The 23,796-nt window shown below is 43.1% G+C and overlaps 1 protein-coding gene across 1 annotated transcript in view; it reads right to left on the bottom strand.

The window, feature by feature from the left end:
• The window catches only part of LOC137643132 (carboxypeptidase D-like), a 261,470-nt gene extending 239,236 nt beyond the window's left edge, over window positions 1-22,234 (bottom strand). The window contains exons 1-2 of the mRNA XM_068375982.1: window positions 22,071-22,234; window positions 21,048-21,063 (exon numbers count right to left, since the gene is read on the bottom strand). Coding sequence (XP_068232083.1) covers window positions 21,048-21,063; window positions 22,071-22,234 — 180 coding nt within the window. The remainder of the gene's footprint in view (window positions 1-21,047; window positions 21,064-22,070) is intronic.
• Window positions 22,235-23,796: the final 1,562 nt, after the last annotated feature.

Here is a 23,796-nt window from a genome sequence, read left to right as displayed (position 1 = left end):
ATAGAATCACCTTTACAATGGATGATGTCGAAAATAAAATAAAAGGGCTTAGTTAGTCTAAGGCACCAGATGATATTCATCATAGAGAGATTATAGAACTAGAAGAAGAGAGAAACCCACACTTTTACACAATGTTCTGAAAGACGCCCAACGAAGGAAAGGCACCACGAGGATGGAAATTAGGCAGTGTTCCTCCAATCTACAAGAAGGGATCAAAAGAAGAACCAGGCAAATACAGACCTGTGTCTAACTTCAGTGCTTTGCAAAATTTTTGAATCAATTATAGTAGATTCAGTAGTAGAACATAGTGAAACAAGCTTCTGATAAACAGCCAACATGGTTTTAGACAAATGAGATCATGTGTGACAAATCTTTTGGAATTTTTCCACATGTTAGCATTTATGACAAAATCATGATAATAGACATCATATACCTAGAATTTCAAAATGCTTTTGACAAAGTTCCTCATGAAAATTAATGGCCAAAATTGGAGAACTATAGTCTATTTTTTATAGCGGTGCATATTTGCAGACTCACAGGGGTGCCCTTTTAGCTCGGAAAGGTTCCTGATGCCTGATTGGTCGGAAGTATTTTTGTCCGAACACCTTCATTGTTCTCGAATGATTACCAAGTAATGTGAATCAAAACTTATTTATTAACCTATATTTCTCCATCATATATATGTTTTGTCGATAAACAATTTTTAAATATTTAACTTAGCCGGTGAGTATATAATAGCTGAGCCTCCGGCGGCTCGACAGAAAAAACACACAAAAACTCGCGAGCGATCGCTATGAAGGTTGCGGGGTGTGCCCACTAGCGCCAACTATCGGCCAGATACCGCATATACATGTAAACAGACCCAATTTTTCTCTGTCGGTCTGATAGACAAGACGTACATTACTCGCTGTTAACCTGGAGTTTTTCAACAGTCTTGGTGAAGTACTTGCTTTTGGTTTGAGCTTTCGCAGTGCAGGTGTTTTATCTTCAACTTAAATCTTGAACTCGTTTTTGGATAGATTTCATTGTTGATGACTTTGGATTGTTTTTTGGACTTTCTTTGACTTTTAAATGGCCGACCCTTCCCTTAGTACGGAAGTGTGTTTTAGGCTTTTAGCAATTATCTTATCACGTTATAAATTGTTGTTGTTAATTATAGATTTTCCTCTATATATTTTATATCTCAACCGCCTTTATTAGGCCTCTTCGATTAGCTTTCCATTTATAATAAACATCAAGATAAATTTTAATGATTTGTTATATGCGACCTTACCTATCACTCCCCTAATCCGAGAGTAGGCGGTCCTAACTTGGAAACCGAAGTTAAACAACTTTGAGCCCTTTCAATCGTAAATAACTTTTACAGAGCAAATGATTTAAAACTTATTAAATGAATATTTTTTAGTAGATATTTTATGAAAGATTTTCTTTGAATAGTCTTCGTACTGTTTCAAAGATGAACTAACGTTTAGTTTATTTATGCTACGCAGTTTGCGCTCTATCGTTACGATAGGAGAGAGAGAGAATCACGGTTTCACTTTGCAGAAAGAGTAAATCGATTCTGACGTTTTTGTTCATTCTTCTTTCAAACTTAAATGTTTTAAATACTAATTTAAAGGAACTTGTTAATTTTCAATTTCTTAGTCCCTTCAGTTTTTTTCCTTTGGTCAAATAACCTGTTTATTGACGAAAGGTAAGTGGGCTTTTCTCTTCGGTGCGAAATCAAGAGAGAGGAGAGAGAGAGAGAGAGACGGAGAGAGAGAGAGAAAGAGAGAACGTTCCGATCTTTATTCTCGTCCCAAGCGAGTAACGTTGTTCTCGAGTCAGTTTTTTACTCTCGTCCCTAGTGTCTGTACGGGGAGAAAGGATTAAAACGTTTTTAGTTTTTATTCTCGTCCCAAGGCACTGTACGGTGAGAGATTGAAAACGTAGTTTTGAGATGAACTAGTGTTTTTTTGGGCTCAAGCCATGGTGTCCTGATGGAAGGGTTCCTTTTTGGTAGCTTCCTTGGGTAATCACTACTAGAATTTTCCCAGAGAATTAAAACCACAGGTTATCACAGAATTCTAACTTCTGGAGCGAGTATCCTAAGGGTTTCCCCTTAAGACATCGTGTATCAACAGGGGACACGCATGTATAGACGTGCCACATAGCTATCTGCACCCCATACAGTTAACGCTTCAATATGGCGGACAGGGAGTGGCTGGGAGCTGACGCGCAGCCAATCTAGATGTGGCGATATCGGTACTCGCGATGTAAACAGACGGACGCCATTGCTTTCGATGACGTCACGTCCATCCTCATTCCTTTGCTAGTAGCTCGCTCGATTGGACGTGTTTTTTCCCTTTGTGCGACTTTATCTGCTTGCATCCTCGCCATGTCTCAACCTTCAGCTTCACCTTCTTCTGGAAAGTTGAGTACAAAGGTTTAAGTATTGTTTAAATAAGCTCTGACCTTAAAGTAAATCTTACTTTTCGAGATATTTGCATTTTTGTGGCAGAGCTTTGCCAGACCGGTCAGCGCCATTTTATGACGCTGCTGTTGCTTGCATGCCTTATTTAGTTAGCCGCAACAGCCTTACCGGTATATAAATCACTAATCAGCGCTATTAGTTATTTAGTCTTCATAGCTAGGAACTTTATATCGTGTTTTTGACGCATTAGTTAGGGTCTTCGCTGACCCCATACCAGTAGGCTTTGCTTAGCCCCTAGGCCAGTGAGCCTATACCAGTGTTAATGCATGATATTTCAGTGATCCTAGTGTTAGTTATGAAGATTTTGGCATTATTTTACAATACCATTGACAGTGATGCAAGTGTTTTTCGCCTTCAGGGACCATATAGGGGGGTAGGTTATCTTGAGTGCCTTGCTAACCTAACCTTATGATAGGACCCCTATATGCTCTCTTCATCCCTAGCCCTAGGGCTTCCCTCTGGTAATCTTGTACCCTATTACATGTGATAGGACAAGACTTCTCAGAGTACTGTATCGCCTCCCCACCTAAGGGAATGACCCCTCCCTTAGTGTTGCGGACCTTAAAGGTAGGATCACCTCCTTTAAGCGGAATCGGTCCTTGACCTTTTCCTTGCGATACGTCTTCTCCCTTCCTTGATTAGGGTCTAACAACCCTAATCCAGGGTTAGGTTGGGAGGGGCTGGTTTATGTACCTTGCTGAATATACGCGGTGCTCCGTTTTTCAGTTGGTCCACCTACTATAGGTTAGGGTGAGCATCTCCCTTCCTAGGTGGCCGCTCTGGTGCATAACCCATCCTTTCTTATAAGAAGACCCATTCCCCCCCCAACCTATCTCTTGCCTAGCCTAACCTACCAGTAGGTTAGGCTTCATATGTCCCCCTGTCCTACTCTCCACCCTAGGCTGGAGTGCTGGACCCCGTGGTGCTCCCAGTGTTGTCCGCTCTGATACATAGACCCATCCATAGTGCTATGGAGTCAGTTATCATTTGGTCGACATGAAGAGTCTCCACCCCTTCTTTGGGTACACCCTGTCCTCTCTTGGACTGCCTTAGCCCCCGGCCATTGCGGCCCCTGCTTAGGATGATAGATTCACCTCTATCATGGTGGTACCTTTTCCAGAGGGTGTCTTGACTAGGCTAGTACAACCTTGCCATCCCACCCCATCTTTGGTGCTTGTCCCTTGCCGCCTCTACCCCGGCATTACCGCCGCTATACGGGTGACTTCCTTATCCTTGCCGCCTTCCCCCCGAGTGCCGGGGGATCGCCGCCGGCCGCCGGCTTACCGCCGTGGCCTCTCCATTCCCTCATAGCCTCGGCACACTGCCGACCCCTCCCGGAGTGCCGGCACTAGCAGCCGGCCCCCGGCCCCGGCTATGCTCCTTTATCCTTACCCCTGTCACCCTCCGACTGCCTCCGGCTGCCGGAACCCGCCGCTCCTTGCCGGCGGCCGCCGCTACCGGCTGCCGCCACCCTGGCTTCTTTGACCATAGAATGATCATTCTTGAATGCCAGAAACTCTGCTCGAGCGGCTTCCGGCGTGCCGGGGGGTATGCCGGACCCGTCCGGAGGCGGCAAGATGCCTTGCACCCCTTCTCTCAGCTATCTTTACTAGCGATACCTCCTAAAAACCGCACCTAGACGGCTTGTTAACGCAGACAAACTGGTACGGAATCGTACATTTTGTTCAGTTTTCACTCTGTCTTCTTGCGTGTTTCATCTTTCCAGCACGCTACGTGTAATTGGCACGTCTGGTTGCCGGAACCTTACTAGGATCTCATGATCCCCAGACTTTCTTGATAAGATTTCAAGCCTAGTCTATAATATGGTTATTCTAGATGGAATTCCCATTATCAAGACACCTTCCATGGAGGCCTTCGGCCACCTGGGACTGTCCGATGCTACGGCAACCAGCCGGGGCGGGTTACACGAGGCATGCGTCTGTCTCCTTTCACCCACCCTTCTGTGCATCACAATTAATTTAAGTTAATATTAACTTGTTAATAATTAACTTTATATATGAGCCATATTATGACTCTACAATACTCATCGTCTCTTTCCTTTACAGGAGGAGTACGTCATGTGTGACCACGACTTCTGCCAGACTCAGTAGTCCCAGTCGAACAGATCCCCGTAGTCCAGATTACAGTGGAACCTGATGTTGTCATGGCTCAGTCCATGAATGATTATCACCTGGATTCAGAACATGATGAACGCATGTCAGAGATCTCGGAGGACACCGAGAAAACCCTTATGGCCAGGGTGAAGGGGAGGATGATGAAGAAGAGGACCGGGTAGTGTATACCGAGTCCGATAAGGAGGATGCCCCTCCCTCCATCCCCCCTCTTACCCCTACACCGACGAAAGTGTCTCTCCCGTCTACGTCCTCCACCACGACTCCTCTACCTACGGCACAGGATATGATTCGGCTCATTGAATCCGTGATGGAGCAGAAGCTCCAAGGAAACTCACCAGATCATTCGGTCGTTGGGAGGTTCCAAGGAATCTCGAAAAATCTCCATCAAGGACCTCCCCGCATGCTCGAGCGACAATCCGTGGCGATTCGCCGAGCATATGGTCATCGCTGACGACAAGATCTTCGTCAGCGATAAGATCGGTTCCATATCCCTGGAAGAAGTGGGGGTTCTTCCCCCGCTTTGAGGCGTACCCGGACTGTTACGTCCGTCTACGTTCAGAACCATCCTCAAAGGAAGAGACCGAACCGGAGGAGAAAATAGTGTTCGATCTCTCGAAGGCCCAGGCTATGCTTGCCAAAGCGCTTAAGAGCAGAGGCTTTACCTGCTCTGGACTTCCGGCTTTGAGCAAGAAGTACCCCACCTACGTTGCGCCCGATGAAGTGATGATACCCTTCACGGAAAAGGCCTTCGCTGCCTGCTTTAAGGCTGTAGAAGAAGGGAAATCCTGCCTGCATTGGAGGAATGCAGGCCTTTCTCCGCAGTCACCCCGCCCGACACTAAACACTGGAAGGATGTGCAATACACCTTCGTGGTGGGCAAACTAGATCCTGACGTTGCTGGACGTCAGTTTAATGAGGACCTCCCCAAGCTAAACGATCACCTCCTTCGTAGGGAACAGGAAACGAAGGAGAGGCTGGCAGCATCTCTCACTTTCCAGGTCCAGATGGACGTAATGGCTGGCGACACCGGAGTCCCTGACCATTACATGGTCCTCGCCAAATCTCATATGGCAACCTTAGTCAAGGATCTGTACCACTTCATGCGAGCTCGTAGAGCCAGCAGAGAACTCGTGTCCTCCAGTGCCACTGTCAGACACGAACCCCGGAAACTGATTTCCTCCAACATCTGGGGCAAGTACCTCTTCCCGTCTGATCTAGTGAAAGAGATCACAGACAAGGCCGCATCTGAGAACAGGAACCTCTCAACAAATGGGGCATGTCTAGGAAGAGAAAAGCCCTCTCAGGATGACGGTCCTCAGCCTAAGAGGAAGCAGTCGAAGCATAGACCCCAGCAACGTCAGCACAGACGTCAGTTTTCCGGCACCCGCTACTCCCCAAGTGGCCGCTCAGCCGCCACAGACCTTTCAGTTGGTCCCACAGCCGGTCTTGTCCTCATCACCGGCCTTCAACCCCGCCTTCGAGCAGCACTCCACTACCTTTCGTCCCCAGAGGTAGAAGCTCAGGCAGGGGTTCCGGCAGAGATTCCTCTCGCCGGCCCTCCAGAGGCAGAGGAGGACAGGGAGCTAGCGGCCGAGGCAGCAAGTCCTCGGGACCCCAGAAGCAATGAAGTGCTTCCGGTGGGAGGAAGACTCCGCCACTTCCAGGATCGTTGGACCTTCGACTCCTGGGCACACAGCATCATCAAGAAAGGTCTGGGCTGGAGGGTGGACGCAACCACCCCCAACCTTCCAGCAATTCTTCCAACGTTCAACCCCCCTCCTGGAAGAATATGTGCTAGACCTCTTGAACAAGAAGGTGATAAGAAGGGTGAAGTCCACAAGGTTCCAAGGGAGACTGTTTTGTGTCCCCAAGAAAGACTCAGACAGACTCAGAGTCATTCTGGACTTATCCCCCCTCAACGTATTCATATCGAACGACAAGTTCAAGATGCTGACTCTTCAACAGATCAGAACCCTCCTGCCTCGAGGGTCTTTCACGGTCTTGATAGACCTGGCGGACGCATACTGGCACATACCAATGCACCATCATGCTTCCTCCTACCTAGGATTCCGACTCCAACGGAAAAGCTATGCCTTCCGGGCCATGCCCTTCGGACTCAACGTGGCCCCTCGGATATTCACAAAGCTAGCGGACGCAGTAGTACAACAGCTCCGCATCCGAAACGTCCAGGTGATGGCCCTACCTCGACGACTGGCTAGTGTGGGCGCCCTCGCCCGAGGATTGTATAGAATCCTGCAGAAAAGTTACCCAGTTTCTCGAACACCTGGGATTCCAGATAAACGCGAAAAAGTCTCGCCTATCTCCAGCTCAGAAGTTCCAATGGTTATGCATCCACTGGAATCTTCAGTCACACCGCCTTTCCATTCCAGCAAAGAAAAGGAAGGAAATAGCAGGGTCCGTCAAGCGACTGTTAAAATCCAAACGGATCTCGAGACGCCAGCAGGAACAAGTTCTAGGCTCTCTACAGTTCGCCTCGATCACAAACCCAGTGCTTCGTGCACAGCTAAAGGATGCAGCGGGAGTCTGGAGACGTTCCGCATCCATCGCTCGAAGAGACCTCAAGAGACGGCTCCCAAGCAGACTTCGACTTCTTCTAAAGCCGTGGTCAGAAGCGAGGGGCCCTAAGAAGGTCCCTTCCTCTCCAACACCCACCTCCATCTCTCAACATCCATACGGACGCTTCATTGGAGGGTTGGGGAGGTCACTCCCACCAACAACAGGCTCAAGGCACTTGGTCTCCCCTATTCAAGACGTTTCACATCAACATCTTGGAGGCCATGGCGGTTCTTCTGACGCTGAAGAAACTCTCCCCGCCCCCGTCGATACACATTCGCCTGACCCTGGACAGCTCTGTGGTAGTGCGTTGTCTCAATCGCCAGGGCTCAAGATCGCCCAAGATAAATCAGGTGCTCCTGACAATCTTCCGTCTGGCAGAAAGGAAGAAATGGCACCTGTCTGCAGTTCACCTACAAGGATTCCGCAACTTGACAGCGGATGCTCTATCTCGGACAAACCCGATAGAGTCGGAATGGTCTCTAGACGCAAGATCATTCTCCTTCATCTCTCACAGAGTCCCAGAACTCCAGATCGACCTCTTCGCAACGAGCGACAACCATCAACTTCCTCGATATGTAGCCCCGTACGAGGACCCCAAAGCGGAAGCGGTGGACGCCATGACCTTGGATTGGAACAGATGGGCCAAGATTTACCTGTTCCCTCCCACCAATCTTCTGCTGAAAGTCCTCTCCAAATTGAGAACCTTCAAAGGGACAGCAGCTCTAGTGGCTCCCAAGTGGCCCCGCAGCAACTGGTACCCCTTGATCCTGGAGATGCAGCCAATGCTGATCCCCCTCCCGGACCCAGTTCTCTCCCAGCAAATACAGAAGTCGACTGTCTTCGCTTCATCATTGAAAATCAAGGACCTTCATCTTATGATTTTCTCACCCTAGCCGCTAAGAAAAGGTTTGGGATTTCGAAGAAGAGTCTAGACTTCCTCGAGGAATACAAGACCGAATCCACGAGAAGGCAATACGAATCGTCTTGGAGGAAATGGGTCTCCTTCGTCAAGGCAAAGAACCCCTCGAAAATCACCATAGATTTTTGCATGTCCTTCATTCACCTTCATGGACAAGGCTTGGCAGCCAACACGATTTCTACTTGCAAATCGGCCTTGACCAGACCTTTGTCATACGCCTTCCAAATAGATCTGTCTAGTGACATCTTCAACAAACTACCGAAGGCCTGTGCCCGTTTACGACCGGCACCCCCTCCGAGACCAATCACTTGGTCTCTAGACAAAGTTCTCCACTTCGCCTCCAACTTGGACAATGATTCATGCCCTCTTAAGGACCTGACTCAGAAAGTTATATTTCTCTTCGCTCTAGCTTCGGGAGCCCGAGTCAGCGAAATAGTGGCACTATCTAGAGAAGAGGGACATATCGTTTTCAATGATTCAGGAGACCTCTCCCTCTTCCCTGATCCGACGTTTCTCGCAAAGAACGAATTACCTACCAAACGATGGGGCCCGTGGAGGATATGCCCCTTGAAGGAAGATGCCTCTCTATGTCCAGTAGAGAGCCTTAAGGTCTATCTTCATAGAACTTCAAACTTTGGTGGAGGCCAACTCTTCAAAGGAGAAACATCGGGCAGCAACCTGTCACTAAAACAATTGAGAGCAAAAATCACCTACTTCATTCGCAGAGCGGATCCAGACAGTACACCCGCTGGTCATGATCCTAGGAAAGTCGCTTCGTCTCTGAATTTCTTTCAGAGTATGGATTTCGAAAGCCTCAAGAACTATACAGGCTGGAAATCCTCGCGTGTTTTCTTTAAACATTATGCGAAACAAGTGCACGAAGTGAAACATTTTGTGGTAGCCGCAGGTAGTGTTATGAAACCTGCTTTGAACTCTGCTTAGAACAGTGAGTTATTAGGGACTCTTAACTCGTCGGGTGCCTATGTTGACCATCAAGTGATACGTAGTGAAACAGAAACCACCTTGTGTTTTCTTTAACTGTTCTTACCTCAGGTGAAATGTCATAGTAGATTACCACATGAGTGCTACATGCCACGTGCATGACGTGTGTTACATAAAGACTAACGTTCCGTAGAACGAGTGCCTACTAATACTTGATTCTTCCCTTTCAGATTCAAGAGCACGCCTTTATGACTATGTACATTTTTATCAATGTAAATGTTTTTTACTATTTATTGCATGACATGTATTGATTTACCTGCAATTATATAATAAAATGTCTATTTTATTACTTGTGCGTCGCCCTTGCTCCTTTCTTACTATGAAATATACTAATTGTCATAGTTTTATTACCCTTTATTCCTGGTTAAGGAAAATGCCAGGATTTACTCCGGGCATTTATTTATATAGAGCAAGTAAGTTTCCTTAGCGAATACTTCCTCAATTATGAAGATGAGTCAACTCCATACACGAAGTGTTCAACCACCACTTCTTCAAGTTTGTTTCGACGCGAATACCAAATCGCTCTGACTTATCTTATGGATCTCATTGTTCCTTCAGCCTATATGAATAGCCTTCCCATGACCACTTTGATCTTAGCATAGCCCGTGGGGACTTCCATGCCAGGGGGGCAGGAAGGCAACTGCCTCACGGTAGCTCTAGTATAGACCACTATGCTTTCGGCTCAATGTTTTAGCACTCACTTATAAAGGGAAAAAGTCTACCACGATACACTAATTCTCTGGTACTCTTCCATCAGGACGCCATGGCTTGAGCCCAAAAAACGGAATCTATTTTTGGGTGAGATAGCCATGGCGTCCTGATAGACCCACCCTGTCTGTTATCAGGTCCCGCCCTGCGCCGCTGTATCATGGTGATGAGCGAGCTCCAGACTTTCAGAATGAGGATGGACGTGACGTCATCGAAAGCAATGGCGTCCGTCTGTTTACATCGCGAGTACCGATATCGCCACATCTAGATTGGCTGCGGCTCAGCTCCCAGCCACTCCCTGTCCGCCATATTGAAGCGTTAACTGTATGGGGTGCAGATAGCTATGTGGCACGTCTATACATGCGTGTCCCCTGTTGATACACGATGTCTTAAGGGGAAACCCTTAGGATACTCGCTCCAGAAGTTAGAATTCTGTGATAACCTGTGGTTTAATTCTCTGGGAAAATTCTAGTAGTGATTACCCAAGGAAGCTACCAAAAAGGAACCTTCCATCAGGACGCCATGGCTATCTCACCCAAAAATAGATTTTTCGCTTCGCTCAAAATCCGTTTATTCTCCTCCCCAGCCACTGATCTTTTTATCTTAATATATGTTTACTGTTTTTTGCTTGTATTAATGTGCTTACATTATACGACTTATTTCGCAATTATAACCTTTTGATGAGGGTAGAATTGCGTGCTTCAGGTAGAAATCAGTTTTATTCATGCCTAATGTGAATTGTTGAAAAATTCGATTTCAGTGAAGTACAGTAGGGTCCCGAATTATGCGAGAATTTGGTCGATTAATGACCTCGTGTAAATGGAAAATCGCGAATTTCGAAACACACAACTAACAGAAATAATTCCATTGTGGCCATGGCAACCAGCAATTTGCCTATTCAAATGTGTTTACTACCCATTTCCAATACTTTCTTTGTACTATACTGTATTTCTTTATAATATCAAATTGTTTTTGTAAATAAATAAAACATTTAATATACTTTAAAGTTCTAATAACTTGAAAAATGGTTAAAATTATAACCAGGATAGGTGTAAACACCATATATTTCCCGTTACAACACAACCCAAAATACAGACAAATTTTAATGTTTGTCATATCTATTGTATAATACAACTGGTGAATAGCAAAACCATCACTCTATAGACTAGCTTGTTGTATGATTGAAAATCCAGAATTATCAAAATAAAGGCGATTTTATATCATGCGTTTCCTAAACACGCTAAAAAGCAGAATAGAAAACGACAACCAATGTTTTGTTTACGTTTATCTCTGATCACAACGAAGAAACAGACGCATTTATACATCTGTGTTTTTGAATTGACAGCAATTTTACCAAGTATAGATTATATGTTGAATTTGTTATTACCAATTTTCTAATTATTTTTTATTAGAACTTTCAAATAAATGAAATGAATGCCATTTATGAAATGTTTTTCTTTATGATGCCGCCTGAAACGGAAACCTTCCATTTGTTTACGCTCCATCTTCGATCATAATAAACAAACGAATGCATTAAACACACATGATCTAAGTCATAACTAATGATATTACAAACATTTAGTAAACATTATGTTATTACAAATATTTTACTTACCGTATCCATATAAATTCCTAAATTCGTAGCAAAGCTGGAAATTTTTTTTTCCTTATGCGTTTAATCCACAATAGCAAACTGCCGCTAATGACAGAGTGATAACTTACGATAATTCTAAACTGTTACGAAAGATAATTGTCCTTTCCATATCCAAAATACTTTTCCTAACTTCAGTTATAAGTCAACTTGTACCCACCTCAATTATGGATCCATATGCAAAAAAGGTAAAAGAAGAAAGTACTAGGCCTATTTTTAAAGTCACCGAACAATTAGGTTACCGCTATAACGTTCGATGTGAGAGAGAGAGAGAGAGAGAGAGAGAGAGAGAGAGAGAGAGAGAGAGAGAGAGAGAGAGAGATATTATGACGCAGAAGGTTACCGACCTAGAACAGGGGAGGATGAAAGGGGGGGGGGGGAGTGATGAGATAGGCTGGGTGGACTCGCAGGGGAGACGGTAGGAGACGGGGGATGGGGGGATTTGGTTGCCAGTGGCTAAAAATAGATTCTGAAAGACGGTAAAGGGAAAAACGAATCCCATCGAATAAAGAGAATAAGGAAAGGGAATAAGATCCAGAGGAATAATAGATATAATGGAATGAAAATGACTAGATGGTGTTAGTTGTGATAAGAATAATTTAGATATTTGAAATAAGAGTGTCTGAGGAGGTATAGAAGGAATTCGTGATAAATATAGAGGAATATCAAAGGATACAGTTAGTTTGCATTAAAGGGTTTGTTATCGTTTATCGGCAGTGAATAGCCTAAACTTCGGTAACGAGTCGTCAATATTTTGTCATATTTTAAACAGTATACATTTGATTTGCAAACATTGGTTTTGTAGAGTAGACGGTAAAATAAAATCTAGAGAGAGAGAGAGAGAGAGAAAGAGAGAGAGAGAGAGAGAGAGAGAGAGAGAGAGAGAGAGAGAGAGAGAGAGAGAGAGAGAGAGAGAGAGAGAGAGAGAGAGATTTCTGCCAGAGAGAGAGAGAGAGAGAGAGAATTTCTGCCATCAAATCTCTCTCTCTCTCTCTCTCTCTCTCTCTCTCTCTCTCTCTCTCTCTCTCTCTCTCTCTCTAGATTTTATTTTACCGTCTACTCTACAAAACCAATGTTTGCAAATCAAATGTATAGCCTACTGTTTAAAATATGACAAAATATTGACGACTCGTTACCGAAGTTTAGGCTATTCACTGCCGATAAACGAACCCAGTCTACTCGTGAAAACCTTGAACGCCCAAAGGGAAAAATAAGGCTTTTAAATATACTGTACTAAACAAAAATAATGCTTTAATATACCATCATTAACACTACCATTACAATTATCGTAAGGTTGGAGAAAGATAAAGATTGCCGAGAACGTAACCACATTTCTGTTTACATTTTGTCAGCTGGACTCGCACAGTTAACAGTTGATTTCATTGTTGATGTGGAATTTTATCCTTAAATAGGCTATTCATTATGAAATTATGTTAATGAAATGTAATGTTAATATTGTTTTGTAACATTTATTATAAATCACCGTATTTAGGGCTACCAATATACTTAAAAAGACTATAGATTTGATACATTTTGTAGTGCTTGACTCGCGAACTTTGAACAGCCTCGTGGATACAGAAAATTTATTTTTGAAAAATAGCGATCGTGGAAAAGGAGAATCGTGTAATTCGAACACGCTTAATTCGGGACCCTACTGTAAGTGCAAAACAGAAAATCGTAGTGATAAAGTGATAATTGCGCAAAGTGTTATCAGTGTTGCGACCGAGGGTTCGTCTGTTCGTGCCTGTCGTTCGCCTAGTCCGAGACCTCTTGCAAGCTCCCAAGCCCAGGGGAGAAGTAATGTCGTACGACTTATGGGTTCGAGAGGCCTTGATCAGCGAACAGACGTTCCCTCTATGGTTTCAGGCGTGTCTCATCAAGACCGCCCCTACCATAAGACGAGCGAGACGATTTTCTCCTCGTCATCCGAAGGCTTTTCGCGTAAGAAACCGTGGAGCAAGGTTTCGAGGCCCTTAAAGAGAAAGTCAGTCCTTTCAGGACAGGTCCAGCATCCTGGTTGTAGCCATTGGGACAGCTCTGACCCTATGCAGTCATCGGAAGACTGCTCGCCGCCTAAACAAAAGCATAACACAGGCTCCGAGAGTCTTATTGTAGGCAAGGTTTTGCAGTCACAGACGTTACCCTCGTCTCTTACCGCACCCATTCCCGTTGACCCTAAATGGGTTGTACGGCAAGACATGCAGAATAAGCTTGCCTCTCTTATGGAGGACTATTCTGCTGAGCAGGTTCACGATGATCCTCGCCGCTTAGCTGATCGAGATCCTGGCCGTCAGCCGCCCAAACGAGCCTTTGCTCGTCCTGTTGACATTGACGTTACAAAGTCACGTCAATCGTGTTTTGTAGAGCCTCACTAGTTGCAGTCCCGTGTTGACTCTCAGCCGCTTGTGGACGTTCAGCCACTGCCGCTTGCTTTTGTTGACGTTCAGGACGTTCGCCAACCAGCATAGTTGACTTGTTTTGACGTTGAGCGTCAAGCACCGCAGTCAAGAGTTGTTTTGACTGCTCAGTCTAGGCAGTCAAGGCAGTCTCGAGTTGACGTCGAGCGTCCTCCCGCACCTGTTGTTGTTGCTGGTCAGTCCTTTAAGCAGTTACATGACATAGCGTCCTTGACTGCTACTGTTGCTCCTTTGCGTGTGGACTCTGCTTGTCAAGCATTGCCACCACGGCAGGTCTCTCCCTTGCTTGAGACTCGGCAATTGTCGGACAAGGTTCCTTCAGATGAGGAAGTTGCTGATTCCCCTACTACTGATATTCCCTTGAGGACTCTGTCAGACGGAGAGGAGCCTAAAGCTGCTCAGCCCTCTATGGACTTTAAATAAATCATGCTGATTTTTAAGGATCTTTGTCCGGATCTTTTTGTAACTGCTGCTCCTCGTTCGCCTAAACGTCAGAGTTTACACTAGGCCTAGCTACTTCGAAGCCGTTGTTTTCTAAGCTAGTGCTCTCTCGCTCTTCTAAGAGAGCTTTACGTTTGCTAGGCGACTGGTTAATCACCAGGAGGAGTTTGGGGGAGACAGCCTTTGCTTTCCCTACTTTTAAGCTGGCTTATAGAGCGAGAGTCTGATATGACACGGGAGAAGTTCTCGGCTTGGGAGTTCCTGCCTCTGCCCAGATAGACTTCTAAAACCTCATAGACTCTCCCTGGCGCCTGGCCATGAGACGCTCCAAGATTTTATGGTCGGCTTCAGAGCTAGACCATCTCCTGTTAGGAGTTTTTTCGAGCGTTTGAAGTTTTGCTGTACAATTATGTCATGCATAAACAAGGCTATCAGGGATGGCTCCAATCATCTGACAGCCACGTTCTCTGCAGGAACAAGTCTACAGGGATGGCTCCAATGATCTGGCAGCCATGTTCACTGCAGGAGTACGTAAGAGGCAAGTGCGTTCAATGTGTTCATTGTCAGACAAACTTCACGATAAAGTCTACCAGGCTGTCTTGACAGCGTTAATGGAAGGCGACTGGATGGTCTCTCTCGACCTTCAGGAGGCATACTTCCACATTCCTATACACCCGGATTCCCAACCGTTTCTGAGGTTTGTTTACAGGAATGTGGGGTACCAGTTTCGAGCCCTGTGCTTTGGCCTCAGTCCTGCTCCTCTCGTGTTTACGAGGCTCATGAGGAATGTGGCAAAATCCCTCCATCTATCGGGAATCCGAGCCTCCCTGTACTTGGACGACTGGCTTCTCAGAGCATCGTCCAGTCTTTGCTGTCTGCAGGATCTACTTTGGACGTTGAGTCTGGCCAGGGAGTTGGGACTTTTGGTCAACCTAGAAAAGTCCCAACTGATCCCATCCCAGATTATTCTATATTTGGGGATGGAGGTTCGCAGTCCAGTTTTTTCGGGCTTTTCCGTCTGCCACCCGAATAGAACAAGCCCTGCTCGAAGTCCAACTAATGCTGAAAAGAGAACGTTTGTTCAGTCAGGAGTTGGAACAGTCTCGTAGGGACTCTCTCATCCCTCGAGCAGTTTGTCTCGCTAGGGAGACTACACCTTCGGCCTCTCCAGTTCCATCTAGCCTCTCACTGGAACAAGGACAAGACGTTAGAGACGGTATCATTCCCAGTCTCCGAACCAGTAAAGGCATGCCTGAAATGGTGGGACAGCAATATCAGTCTGAGAGAGGGACTATCCCTAGCAGTCAAGAACCCAAACCACGTGTTGTTCTCAGACGCGTCGGATTTGGGTTGGGGTGCGACCCTGGACGGTCGGGAATGCTCGGGTCTGTGGACCTCAAGTCAGAAGAGCATGCACATCAACGGCAAGGAGCTATTAGCAGTCCACTTGGCCTTGATGAAATTCGAAAGCTTTCCTCGAAACTAAGTGGTAGAGGTCAACTCAGACAACACCACAGCTTTGGCTTACATCTCCAAGCAAGGAGGCACACACTCCTTCACGCTGCTCGAGATCGCAAGGGACCTTCTCATATGGTCAAGAAATCGAGGCATCTCCCTGTTGACGAGATTCATCCAGGGGGACTTGAACGTCTTGGCAGACTGTCTCAGTCGGAGGGGTCAGGTGATACCCACGGAATGGACCCTCCACAAGGACGTGGGCAAGAGTCTTTGGGCTACTTGGGGTCAACCCACCATAGACCTCTTTGCCTCCTCGTTGACCAAAAGGTTACCAATCTATTGCTCTCCAGTCCTAGATACAGAAGCAATCCACATAGACGCGTTTCTACTGGATTGGTCTCATCTGGACTTATATGCATTCCCACCATTCAAGATAGTCAACAAGGTACTGCAGAAGTTCGCCTCTCACGAAGGGACAGGGTTGACGTTGGTTGCTACCCTCTGGCCCGCGAGAGAGTGGTTCACCGAGGTACTTCAATGGCTGGTAGACATTCCAAGAAGTCTTCCTCTAAGGGTAGATCTCTTACGTCAGCCCCACGTAAAGAATGTTCATCAAAGCCTCCCCGCGCTTCGTCTGACTGCCTTCAGACTATCGAGAGACTCTCAAGAGCTCTAGGCTTTTCGAAGGACACAGCCAGTGCGATTGCGAGAGCTAGGAGAGCTTCTACCTTCAGAGTATACCAGTCGAAGTGGGAAGTCTTTCGAGATTGGTGCAAGCCAGCATCTATGTCCTCTTCCAGTACCTCTGTAGCCCAATCGGAGATTTTCTTTTACATCTGAGAAATGTTCGCTCCCTCTCAGCTCCCATGATTTAGGGCTACAGGAACATGTTGGCTTCGGTCTTTCGTCATAGAGGCTTAGATCTTTCCAACAATTAAGATCTCCAAGATCTCCTTAAGTCTTTTGAGACCTCTAAGGAACGTCGTTTGGCAACTCCTGGATGGAACTTAGACGTGGTCCTAAGGTTTCTCATGTCAGACAGGTTTGAGCCATTACATTCAGCCTCCCTGAAGGATCTCACCCTCAAGACGCTTTTCCTAGTGTGCTTGGCTTCGGCTAAAAGGGTCAGTGAAATTCATGCCTTCAGTAAGAACATCGGCTTTTCTACAGAAAAAGCCACATGTTCACTTCAGCTTGGTTTCCTGGCCAAAAAATGAACTGCCTTCTCGTCCTTGGCCTAAGTCTTTTGATATACCTTGCCTGTCAGAGATCGTAGGCAACGAACTTGAAAGAGTGCTGTGTCCAGTTAGAGCTCTTAAGTTCTACTTAGCTCGTACTAAGTCCTTACGAGGTGGATCTGAGGCATTATGGTGCTCAGTTAAGAAACCATCATTGCCTATGTCAAAGAATGCTTTGTCATATTTTATCAGACTTTTAATACGAGAGGCTCATTCTCACTTGAATGAAAAAGACCGATGCTTGCTTAAGGTTAAGACGCACGAAATAAGAGCTATACCAACTTCCGTGGCCTTTAAGCAAAATAAATCGCTGCAAAGTATTATGGATGCGACCGTTTGGAGAAACAAATCGGTATTCGCGTCATTTTACTTAAAAGGTGTCCAGACTCTTTACGAGGACTGCTACACACTGGGTCCATTTGTTACAGCGAATGCTGTAGTGGGTAAGGGTTCTACCACTACATTCCCTTAATTCCAATATCCTTTTAATCTGCTCTTGAAATGTTTTTTTTAATTGGGTTGTACGGAAGACTAAGAAGCCTTTCGCAGCCTTTTTTGATTTGGCGGGTGGTCAAATGTCATTTCTTGAGAGCGCCCAGATTAGGGGTTTGATGAGGTCCTGTTGTATGGGTTGCAGCCCTTAATACTTCAGCTCCTGGGAGTCTTTCAGCATCCTAAGAGGATCGCTGGGCTTCGTGAGGAAGACAGACTAATAAGGCAGAGTAATCGTCTAAGTCCACTTCCTTACCAGGTACCCTTATATATTTGGGTTTTGTTATGATATAACTGTCAAAAACTCTAAGCATATACGCTGTAAACTTCATTAACTCTGGTCTCTACCCACCACCATGGGTGTGAATCAGCTATTATATATTCACCGGCTAAGTTAAATATTTAAAAATGATATTTTAATTATAAAATAAATTTTTGAATATACTTACCCGGTGAATATATAAATTAAAGGCCCCCCCTTCCTCCCCGATAGAGACCCAGCGGGATGAGAAAAATTGGGTCTGTTTACATGTATATGCGGTATCTGGCCGATAGTTGGCGCTAGTGAGCACACCCGCAACCTTCATAGCGATCGCTCGCGAGTTTTTGTGTGTTTTTCTGTCGAGCCGCCGGAGGCTCAGCTATTATATATTCACCGGGTAAGTATATTCAAAAATTTATTTTATAATTAAAATATCATGTTAAAGAATAAATATATTATAAAGAATCGTCTTGGTAAGTCTAAATTTAATAACACAATCCACCGAAGTCAACGACAGCAGCTTGTTTTCGGATGCACGCTTTGTAATTTTGTAATTTTTCACATATTTTAACACAAATTGGGATAAATTACACTCAGCATAAGTTAAACATGTTATTATAAACTTTCTTTGAATACCAGAACTTACCAAAAACATGGAATTGATAAAACCCGATATTTGTGAAAACTTATGGGGAGGTGAAAGAACAGCCTGTAGCGGCCTGGCGGAAAAACGACCCCTTCTGACTCGTAGACCCAGTTTGTTTTTTCTTTCGTAATATAGTTCGGCCTATTCCTTTCAGTTTAAATAGTCTTACATTGTTTCTCTTCGTATTATTTTTCTTAGTATTTTCCCACATTCCTGTTCCTCACCAAATATCTATCTATTTTCCCCGATATCCCTTCTTTCATATAGGCCTATGTGATATCCTCACTACGATTCCTTATGTTTTGTACCTTACATCAGTAAGTATGTAAATAATAATAACATAAATTTTATGCTGTGTAGCAAGTATAACCTATTCTGTAAACCTGATATTGAGCATAGTATTTTTTATTCCCGCCTCTACACTATTTTAATAAGACTAGCACGCGCTTCCCTTCAAGCAATCACTTTCGACAAAGGATAAGAAATAAGGAATCGTAATGCGGATATCCCATATATGAAACAAGGGATATCGGGGAAAATAGATAGATATTAGGTGAGGAACAGGAATGTGGGAAAATACTAAGCAAAATAATACGAAGAGAGACAAAGCAAGACTATTTAAACTGAAAGGAATAGGCCGAACTATATTACGAAAGAAAAAAAAAATACTACATCTACGAGCCAAAAGGGATCGTTTTCCCGCCAGGCCGCTATAGGCTGTTCTTTTACCTCCCCATAAGTTTTCACAAATATCGGGCTTTATTAATTCCATGTTTTTGGTAAGTTCTGGTATTCAAAGAAAGTTTATAATAACATGTTTAACTTATGCTGAGTGTAATTTATCCCAATTTGTGTTAAAATATGTGAAAAATTACAAAATTACAAAGCGTGCATCCGAAAACAAGATGCTGTCGTTGACTTCGGCGGATTTTGTTATTAAATTTAGACTTACCAAGACGATTCTTTATAATATATTTATTTTTAACATTGTTTATTGACAAAACATATATATGATGGAGAAATATAGGTTAATAAATAAGTTTTGATTCACATTACTTGGTAATCATTCAAGAATAATGAAGGTGTTCGGACAAAAGTACTTCCGACCAATCAGGTATCAGGAACCTTTCCGAGCTAAAAGGGCACCCCTGTAAGTCAGTGCAAATATGCACCGCTATAAAAAATAGAGTATAGGCATCATTGATGAGCCAGCTGAATAGATCGAAAATTGGCTAACTAACAGAAAACAGTGTTGTAATCAATGGAGAAGCTTCAGAGTGGGCAGCTGTTACAAGCGGATTACCTCAAGGATCTGTCCATGGCCCATTTATATTTCTGATCTACGTGAATGACATAGATTAAGGATTAACTAGTAGAATAGCCAAATTAGCCGACTATTAAACTAGGCATAAATGCAGCAAACTCAGAAGACATAGAAGCTTTAAGAGAGGATCTAATGAAGCTAGGAGAATTGTCCAGAAAATGGAAAATGCTTTTCAACTGTGGGAAATGTAAAGTCATAGAAAGTATGAACCAGGAGGAAGATCACCGAATTATTATCAGGAAAGATTTGAAGTTCACCATATAGAGCATAAAAACTGCAAAAGAAAACACAAACTAATAGGTTACATAAAGAGACAATTCAAATACAGAAACAAAGACAATGTACTACAGCTGTAGACATCACTAGTAAAATCCCATCTAGAATAAGGAGTCCAATTCTGGGCTCCAAGTATTCACAAGGATATAGATAGACTGGAAGCAGTACAAGTTAGGGTCACCAAACTAGTTCCAAAAGGCAATATGGATATAGGCGGAGGATGGAACGTTTGAACTTATTTGATCTACAAACTCGACGACTAAGGGGACAGTTAATGGAAGCTGTAGATATCACTAGTAAAACCCCATCTAGAATAAGGAGTCCAATTCTGGGCTCCAAGTATTCAGAAGGATATAGATAGACTGGAAGCAGTACAAGTTAGGGTCACCAAACTAGTTCCAACTCTAAGGCAATTTGGATATAGGCGGAGGATGGAACGTTTGAGCTTATTTGATCTACAAACTCGACGACTAAGGGGACAGTTAATGGAAGCATTCAAAATTCTTGAAGGAATAACAAGTGTAGATTACAACAATCTATTCATACTTAACACAAACCAGTCTAGAGGTAACGAACATAAACTGGAAGTGAAAAGATACATCATCACTCAGTGCAGCAATTTATTTGCATACCAAATAGAAAATACTTGGAATAGACTTCCAGCATATGTAGTAAACATTAACATAGTAAACAAGTTCATTAAGAAGTTAGACAAGATCATGAGAACTCTTTAAATGCGCTAAACTAAATCGCTCTACCAAAGAGCAAATGGAGTCTCCGTGGGTAGACTTAAAAGTCTTTGAGACATCCAAATTCCTTGTAACACACGCATGCACACTCACTCTCTCTCTCTCTCTCTCTCTCTCTCTCTCTCTCTCTCTCTCTCTCTCTCTCTCTCTCTCTCTCTCTCTCTCTCTCTCTCCAGAAAAATTTGCTTATTTTTTCATCAGGAGTTAGGTTTTATGTTAATTGTATGCTCTATAATTATACATTGTAGTAAACTTCTTGTGTGAAATTAGAAAAATTACCTTTTTCTTTATATTTCTGTATAATGCAAGTTTCATTACTGGCGAGTTGTATTATATCTTTCAACAGCTATCTATTGTGGAATTATTACGCAATCATATAATCCATTCTCAATGGATATAAAGCTATTTTACTCATAGATTCTTTGTGTTTTGATATTATCTAGAGTAAAATAATATAACCAAATAGATTCCTGAAAAAATTATTATATCTTGTAATCATTTCACAATGAATGGAAAGAATTTTTATGTTGTTTAGTGGGTTAGGACTTTGTTGATAATCTATTATTAAAGGGACATCAAGTGATCTGGCAAAACAGTTAATCCGGCAAGCCTCTGAAACCAATGTTGATGGAAAGTCGGTGATTTACTTGTAATATCCTTTTGTTCAGTGATATTGTAAACATGTCTACTTTGGGGTTACCCCACCATTTCCAAATTTCTATACATTCTGATGGATATAGAGACTATTCTTTTGAAATAAAACCTGACTCGGAGCTTAGCTGATCTTTAAAACTTCAAATTTTCCCAGAATAAACTTTAGAAGAAGGCTTATTCTTCTTAAATTTGTCAAGTTAATTGTACTTCTGTTATCTGGTAGAGATGTACTGTAAAGGATGTAGAGTTGCAACCCCATACTTCCTGGGAAGCATCTGTGAACATAGAAAGGTCTGGGATTTTCAAATGCAAAGAAACTCCCTTAGATAACGCCTACGATCATCCCACCAACTCGGCTATTGAAGGGGATTTTTCATCACTGGAATTGAGATGGTATCTAGACCGGCTATACTGTTCCAATGTAGATTGAGATGAAATTGGGAAAACACTATCTTTAAATGTCCAGTACCATTGGAACCAATTTATCTATTGAAGACTTTGTCCTTAGCAGCCTCATCCACATCTAAACCTTCATGTGCTTTATCATATTTAACTCTTGCAACAAAAGATGAAAGGACTGAATATTCTCCAATGGAAAAACCAGAAAAGGAACTGTTGCTATTATCATTCCCAAATACGGAATCTTACAGGTCAGAATCAGATAAGATTTCTTGAAACTGACCAGAATCCCCTACCAATCTGGTAATATGAGCAGCCACACTTGCTAAACCCAAATCTTTTCCAATAAATCGCTCAAAAATAGCCAATGGTCCAGGTATAAAAGAACTGTAAGCTCCAGAATTCTTAACCATTTATAGATGGAGGCCGTTGTTACTGCCAAACTTTTGATAAATTTATTTTGTCTAGTATATTTTAATATCATGAATTTGTGAACGTTTGGCTACTGTGGTGTTGGGTTGTACATTTTAACTACCTTAATCAGCATTGTGCTCGGGTGGCTCTTCAATTATGAATTGTATCGTTTGCATAAAACACAACATTGGCAGCGTGACTTTCATGTATGGCAACTGTGCCAACGGATTGTATGAGATTGTGATCTTTTTTTCACACGTGAAAAGTTTGTTTAGCTCGTTAGCCTTTGGGGAAACCTTTTAGTATGAAACAGTAGTTTTAAATGTGGAAGTTCACCTTTTGAATGGGACAATTGACTGTTGTTAACAGTGGAGCTGCTAGTTGTGTGGGTGGAGTTTAGCCACCTTGTGTTAAGTAGCTATGACCTCACTGTGGACTTTTGGAAGTTCTGTCATTTTGTCTACCCATCTGTACCTGAGAACAGTTTTTTGAAATACACTATTCACTGACCACTATGTACTGAAGACAAAAGGAATATAAACAAAGTGGTGGCTTCAATTTGTTATCCCAAGTTATTGAAGCTTTCACATGTGGTTGCCTGCTACAGCTGCCATCCTGGTGAACACCTCAGGAGCTGTCCTGAGATCAAAGCATAGACTTGAATTGGTAAACCTTTGACCTGTTGATGAAACAAAGGTATTTTCTCCAGTCGAGATGGATTGTAAAGTGAAAATGTACATCTAAGAGGTCTATTGAAAATAGTCAATCTTTTTCTTTATCCATCAAAAACTTTGGGAGAATTGTAAACTTGTTGAGGGCCTAGATATCTAGAACTGGCCTCCAAACCCCTGTAGTTTTGAGGACTTGGCATAACCTGTTGTAAAATCTCTGAGTGTGCTTTAAGATCTCTTCTATCAAATCTTTTTCTAGAAGGTTCTCAAAAGTGTGAGTAGAACCTCGCAATAACAGACACTATTATAACATATTTCAGATATAAGTCTAAATCAAGATAATTTTATTTACTGTATATTTATTTACATAAAGGTAATGAAACAATTTTTACCTTATTTATTATTGGCATATCTTCATAATAAATAGCATAATTGAGGAATAATTCTGTCAGTGAAATCAACTTTTTTCTCTGTGATCCATTCTGAGAGAATGTAAACACACTCAGCTGATTTTTGTCATTATCTGATTTCAAGCTATCACTCAGGAGGATATGCACACACATTAATAACAAATATTATTCTTAATATATGTAAAGATGATGTTATTCCAAATGTTGTTTTACTTATTGTGCCCTTAGAAGTTTGAAATGAACTGAGTATACCTCACCCAAAAAGAACAGCATTGTTTTGCTTATTTTCATTGCCAAACACAACAAACAAACAAACACATTTGCACATCCAATTAATAAGTAAAGACTCTAATAGCTTTTAGTAAACTGTCTGAAGACTGTGATAGTATATAACTTATTAGTATTAGGATGATATCCATAATAAGATGTTCTAAATAAAATTGGAAAATACATATGCAAGTCTAGTTGAGAATATGTAAA

This window comes from Palaemon carinicauda, chromosome 6 (assembly GCF_036898095.1).
Source record: "Palaemon carinicauda isolate YSFRI2023 chromosome 6, ASM3689809v2, whole genome shotgun sequence".
NCBI classification, from domain to species: domain Eukaryota; kingdom Metazoa; phylum Arthropoda; class Malacostraca; order Decapoda; family Palaemonidae; genus Palaemon; species Palaemon carinicauda.
The sequence above is the reverse complement of the archived record's forward strand: the minus strand, read 5'-3'. Positions and strand labels throughout refer to the sequence as shown.